Consider the following 6,690-nt stretch of genomic DNA (forward strand, 5'->3'; position numbering starts at 1 on the left):
TATTTAAGGAGGGGGTGCTGCCTTGGGGAAGGGGCAAGGGGCGGCGGCGACGAGCGGGACTCGGGGCGGCGGCGGTCTCCGTCTCGGTCTCCAGGAGGGAGACGAGCGCGGGGCTGGGCTGGGCTGTCGGCTGGGTTTCGGCCCAGTCGGCGCGCTTTGCGAGTTTTTTTTTTAAATAATTTTGCCGAACCTAAAAAAATCGTAGAAAAATAAATAAAAATCCAAAAATGCCCAAAACAAATTTTCACAGTCTAATTAAAATAATTAGAACGAGATGAACATTTTCTTGGCCCAAAAAATGCATTTTTTTGAAAACGTGAAATTTTTCTAATGCAATTAAAATTGCAAATAAAATCCGAATAAAATCAAATATTTGATTTTAATATTTTTCCTCCAATATTTCAATTATTTTGGAGAAGTCATATTTTCTCCTCTCATTTATTTTAATATGAAATATTTTTCGGAGAGAACAATAAATTAAACCAAAATCCTCGTTTCATTATTTGATAAAAATCAAATATGAAAACCGCGAAAAATCCCCAACTCTCTCCGAGGGTCCTTGAGTTGCTTAGGATTTTTGAGGATTTGCCAAAATGCAATAAAATATGATATGCAATGATGATCTAATGTGTAACATTCCAAATTGAAAATTTGGGATGTTACAACAACCATGAAACATAAGCAAAAAAAAGCTCGCCTCCGAAAGGGATCGGGCAGAAGGGCACCGCCATGCCATTACCTCGATCAAGGAGACTACGGCATCAACCGTCATCATCAGCAGCAGCAACATCCACATACTTCTTCATTCATCTAAATGTAATCCAAAACCCTACTGTGAACTCATATGTTTGTCACATTAATCATTCATCTATCATAAACATGTGCACCTCGATAATGTTTTGTGTCTCCATGTTCGAGCAGTTCCCTAGTTCTCGGGATATGGAGGAACGCTAGTGTGTGTATGAACCGAACATTGAGAATATATTCGATTTGTGGCATATGTTTGTGTTAATTATTCGTCATGATGTTATGTTAATGGCGCCCACACAACTTTTAGCACTTGTGCACTTGAAGGGTGTTACTATCATTGTGAAGTGCGGAGTTGAGGTACTACGCGACAGGAGCTATCTCTCTACTTAGTGCACCTTTGATACAGGAAATAGCGGGGACCCAAAAGCTTTAAGTCACGCCCAGCGGGAGACCCTTAATTATTGTTCCCTCGGTCGACAGACTGGGGGATTCTGGTGGTGTGCGTGATAAGGTATTGCGGTATGCACGTATCTTTGTTTGGCTCCGAGCACACAAAAACATATAACGAGGCTTATGTATCTGAATCAAGAATTAGGATTTCACATAATTAAGTAAAATACATACGAATACTAGTGATGAATCCGGACTCCCTGAGAACACCTTTAACCCTATTGTGGTTTCCTTCATTTCTATTGCTCTCTTGTTCTTAGTTACTTTCATAGCGTATTTTATCCTAATTCACAAACTCTTGCAATATTTGCACTTTCACATTGCTTTTACTTTGGACCAAAAATAACTTGCAAGCATGTTCTGATAAAGCTCTATGAGGGACAAGGATCATTTTCTAAGCTCTTCGTGGAATCAATACTATTACTTCAAAGAGGCTATAGTTGTACCTTATGCACTTGCAGGACATCAAGTGCACATCTAGGCTCGCCTACACTATTCGTCGGCATTGGGGAGCGCTAGGACGGGGGTGGCAGCCACGCTTGGGAGTTCCACACTGCTCATGTTCCTGGAAGAACTGCCTACGTGTGTGTGGGATGCCAGTTAACACCCTGGTCCTACATCCCTTGCAAGGGAGAAGGGCATGACACCACGATGACGCAAGTGTCGGTGCCATGGGGTAAAAGGTGGGGTCCATGCTCATAGTATGGGGTCTGCCAACACGTACTGTAGTAGGGCAGGCCACAGCCTCTGCCTCGCCGACTCCACACCGACCGAATGCCTACTATGCTTTGATCCATGCAGGATGGCCACGCGTGAGAGCAGCAACATAACCAATGTTGGGCTCACGGACGGGAGGCGGCAAGACTAGGCATTTGCACGCGGGATATTTGATGAAAAGCATATGGAGAGAGGGGAGGAAGAAAGAGAAGAGAGAAAGCAAATGATGCAGTGGATTGTCACATGTCTTTTTGTGAAAACCAGGCCAAATCTAGTTTTGAACAAAATTGTTTGGTTTCCAAAGATATGGGATCAAAATTGTGTGTTTCCTAGTTGAGGGGCCAAATGAAAACTGTTCGGCAACTTGAGGGAACAAACTCATATTTTTCACATGAAAAAAACAAGCAAAGTAGTTGGAGCCACTAGATTCGAGCGTCGCCTAGATAAGAGACCATCCAGGATGGAGGATCTCGCAGAAAATGGATACAGTTTTCCCCACAAGAAAAAGTAAAGAAAATGGATACAGTTTGAATGTTTTTTTTCTACATCATAGCAAAGATTCAGAGCGAACGGCCTAGTCGAATTCAGGGGCTTTATGAACACCTAGATTACAGCACACTGCAAAAGAAAAGGAAAACATATGATCAAAAACAGGTCATGTGCACTTGTCAGTCAATTCACCCTCTGGTATCAAAGTAAATAAAATCATTTTTACTCAATGCCTGCATATGGAGTAGTACCTAACTACCTCGGACGATAAACAAAAGCACGGGCTTCTTTTTTACAGTAAAGGCGCGAGCTTAACTGACGTCCAGTTTGGACCATCGGCTGACAGCTTTCTGAAGGCCCAGGCTCGACTACTCAGGTCGGCATGAACTGTGCGCTCAGCCAACAAGTAACCCGCCCGGTCGCTTTCACACGTCCGTCCGGGCGCGAGCACGAGGGAAGGGACGACGAGGCTCGAGAGCATCGGGCATTTGCCTCCTCAGCAGGGCTCCTGCCACAAAAACATACTCCACCCAGCCAAGCCACGGCAACGGAACGGAAGGCGTCAGGGGCAACCCGATTAACCCACTTCCCCGCCGATGAAGAAGGCCCCTCTCCGCTTCCAAAGTCTTCTCCGGCCGATCACCCAAGTAAAGTAAAGAATTATTGCCCGCTTAGCCTAGCTCCCCCCCACCCCCCACGCCGCACCTACCGCACAGGTGCAACCCCCGGCCGTCCGGTCTCCGTCCCGCCTGTCTATAAATACGCAATACCCTCCTGCCTCTCTCCCTCCCCCTCCTCCTAGCTTCATTCCCTCCCCGCTCCAACTATCGGATCGATCGTGTCAGCAGCAGCAATGGCGCCATTTGCGACGCCGATGAGGTCGGCGTCCCTGCAGCTCTCTGCTCTCCTCTGCATCCTCCTCTGCTCAGGTAATGCATGGGCGAATGCCCATCGCGCGAATTCAGTTGGCCGGACGTCAGAGTGTGACTGACAAGATTTTCTTGGAATGTGCGTGCGTGCAGAGGTCTGGGTGCTGCAATGCGGCGCGGCGATCGGCATCAACTACGGGCAGGTGGGCAACAACCTGCCGACGCCGGCGCAGGTGGTGTCGCTGCTGTCGTCGCTGCGGGTCGGCAAGGTGCGCATCTACGACGTCAACCCGCAGGTGCTGGCGGCGTTCGCCGGCACGGGCATCGAGCTCATCGTCACCGTGCCCAACGACCTGGTGCAGCCCATGGCCGCCAGCGCCGGCCAGGCCATGCAGTGGGCCACCGCCAACATCAAGCCCTACTTCCCGGCCACGCGCGTCACGGGCATCGCCGTCGGGAACGAGGTCTTCACCGACGACGACGAGGCGCTCAAGGCCAGCCTCGTCCCGGCGATGCGCAACCTGCACGCCGCGCTGGCCCAGCTGGGCATGGACGGGTACGTGCACGTCTCCACGGCCAGCTCCCTCGGCGTGCTGGCCAACTCGTACCCGCCGTCGCAGGGCGCCTTCACGCCGGAGTGCGCCCCCCTCATGCTCCCCTTCCTCCGCTTCCTCGCCGAGACCAACGCCCCCTTCTGGATCAACGCCTACCCCTACTTCGCCTACAAGGCCGACCCAGCAAAGTAATTTCTCTTTAACATATTTAGTTTATTAATAAGTTAAATATGCCACGTCAGCACACGTGTCGTTTCCTTTCTGACGTGGATGCCACGTGCGTGCAGCGTGTCCCTGTCCTACGCGCTGTCGGACCCGTACCACGTCGGCGCGGTGGACCCCTACACCCACCTGCAGTACACGAGCATGCTGTACGCGCAGGTGGACGCGGTGACCTTCGCGGCGGCGCGGCTGGGCTACGGCGGCATCCCGGTGTTCGTGTCGGAGACGGGGTGGCCGTCCAAGGGCGACGCCGACGAGGTGGGCGCGACGGTGGAGAACGCCCGCGCGTACAACCGGAACCTGCTGGTGCGGCAGGTGGGCAACGAGGGCACGCCGCTGCGCCCCCGCCAGCGCCTCGAGGTCTACCTCTTCGCGCTCTTCAACGAGGACATGAAGCCCGGCCCGACCTCCGAGAGGAACTATGGCCTCTACCAGCCCGACGGCCGGATGGTCTACAACGTCGGCCTCGCGCAGCAGCAGACCACGTCGGCGGCGTCCCTCTCCCTCGCCGCCTCCTCCGCGCCTCCCACCAGGGTTAGTGCCGCTCATTCTTCTTAATTCTGTCTGCAAATTAATTTTCCATGGAACCAGCTGTGAGAAAACTGGTGCTCGTATAGTACAGCATATCTATCAGGATCACGCCACCTTTTTCGGTCAGTCAGAGATATAGTCATACACAGTGGTAAAGATTTGCATGCATGTGTGTGTTCCCCACAGCAACGTCAACCAAGGGTGCAATGCACATGTGGATCACTGTTGGTCCAAGCTGGACTTTACTAGAATCGTACTACTATGCAAAAGTCGCTTATATCTAATCGAAAGTGGTAGTGGTCCATGATGTCCATGCACGTAGTACCAAACTATTCACTTTCATCTGCATGCATGGACGGATGAGCGATCAACATGGCACCCTTGGCAAGTAAAGAAATTAATCAGCAACACACGCACGCACGCAGCTAGTGTCCTAGGCGGCAGTTTTCCTTGCAGTGACCTAGCTGAATTGCAGAGTTATTCTTTCCCCTTGCTTGCACTTAAAGTGCTACTAGGTTGCAACGATCATCAGATCACTCCACTTAGAAAGAAAAAAGCACCAAGAAAGCAAGACCTACGAAGGGGTCATATCTAGTAATACTTGCAACCAACAAAAAGGAATAATCAGCCAGCCTTTGCATGCACCACGACGCTTCTGAGTTCACACTCGTGTCTTGGAGGAAACTTCACGAATCAATCAAGTTTTGTATGCAAGGCCGTTCGTTCTTTTTAGTATAGTCATCCCATCACCAAGGAGTAGAGATTTTTTTTTTTGCGAGGAAGGAGTAGAGATTTCTAAATATTCCTTGTGCATTTGTGCACACAAAGAATAGGGAATGATTCCAAAGTGTTCCTTTTTGGTACGCTCTTATCGTGCGGTTTAGTATTCCCGAGGGGCCAAACTTTCATGATTGTACAAATCAGCGTTAGGTGCATATGCGATTCTTCTTCTCCACCCAAATGTGAAGTGTATACGTGTTGTTAGTGGAGCAAAAATGATGTCTGATAATTAATCACGTAGATCACCGAAAGCGGCGATGAACATGATTAGTTTTCACCGAAAGACCGCAGGCAATCTGTTGCTCAATTTTGAGAAGTGCAGTTTTTTAAAAGATGTAGATGCTTATTTTACCATATTTATTTACTATAGTTGTATGAACTAACATGTTTCACCTTTTGTGATACGCAGGATGTTGGGAAGGACTTGACCTGCCTGTGCATCCTCTCAGCTCTGGCCATCCTGCTCACCTCCCAGGCTTTCTTACTGGGATAGCAAAAGCACCCAGGAGCGCGGCCATATGCATGCAAGCAAAATGGCCTTGACTTTTGTGGACCAAAAGCCTTGCAGACCAAAGGGCAGAGATGGTGCACCATTTGAAGGTATGCCATGGCCCCCCTGGCATGTCATCTTATCACAGATGACACAACCTCCTTTTCTATGCCATGTGGTAGCCCTTTATATCCAAGAGAGAAAGACACTTTCCCATTTCACATGCCCTTTCCTTGCCTTCCTATGGGCTACCACATTATGTATATCTGATCATACATACATGATACTACATGACACATACATACACACCGCAAGGCAATCTGAAAGCCTGAAACACTTGGTCACAACTAACAAGGGGCTCCTCCTTTTCATTGCAGGAGGCAAAAGGAAAGCATGTATGGTGTAGGCCAGAGAAAAAGCTTCTCTTTGCGATGTGGAAGGCACTACCTCTGCCCTCGTGGGGTGTGGTGGGCTTGTGGACGGCACAGCGTGTAAATATTGCGAGGCAAAGGTCCCGTTTTGTGACGCGCGCACACATGGGATTCCGGGAGATATGCGGGGAAGATGGAGAGAAAGGGTGGCCGATGCTGCGGGATTCGCTTTTCAGCGCCGAGGCTGATTTATGCCCCCTTTGTGCCATGTCAAGCTGCGGTGGTGTGAGGCTCGTGCTCGTGTATATATATGGTTTATGATCCGATTATTATTATATATATTCTTTTATTTGTTCTAGGCTCGGAGTCCCTGCGGCTGGTGATGATCAGTTGGTATGCGGGCTCTGGGCGTTGATGTAAATAACTGCAAAATTTATCAGAGTATATTATGATTCTCGCTGCAATTA

At 49.4% G+C, this 6,690-nt stretch overlaps 1 protein-coding gene across 2 annotated transcripts; it reads left to right on the forward strand.

Annotated features, from left to right (window-relative positions):
* The first annotated feature begins 3,112 nt into the window (after window positions 1–3,112).
* LOC123170045 (glucan endo-1,3-beta-glucosidase 11) lies at window positions 3,113–6,690 on the forward strand. 2 transcript variants are annotated; one of them, XM_044587889.1, is made up of 5 exons: window positions 3,113–3,335; window positions 3,429–4,017; window positions 4,117–4,585; window positions 5,772–5,962; window positions 6,230–6,690. In XM_044587889.1, the coding sequence occupies exons 1-4, from the start codon at window positions 3,260–3,262 to the stop codon at window positions 5,853–5,855; spliced, it is 1,218 nt and encodes a 405-aa protein (XP_044443824.1). In that variant the 5' UTR covers window positions 3,113–3,259; the 3' UTR covers window positions 5,856–5,962; window positions 6,230–6,690. The 2 variants fall into 2 exon arrangements, with proteins under 2 accessions (XP_044443824.1, XP_044443825.1); XM_044587890.1 differs by lacking the exon at window positions 5,772–5,962.

This window comes from Triticum aestivum, chromosome 7D (assembly GCF_018294505.1).
Source record: "Triticum aestivum cultivar Chinese Spring chromosome 7D, IWGSC CS RefSeq v2.1, whole genome shotgun sequence".
Classification (NCBI taxonomy): domain Eukaryota; kingdom Viridiplantae; phylum Streptophyta; class Magnoliopsida; order Poales; family Poaceae; genus Triticum; species Triticum aestivum.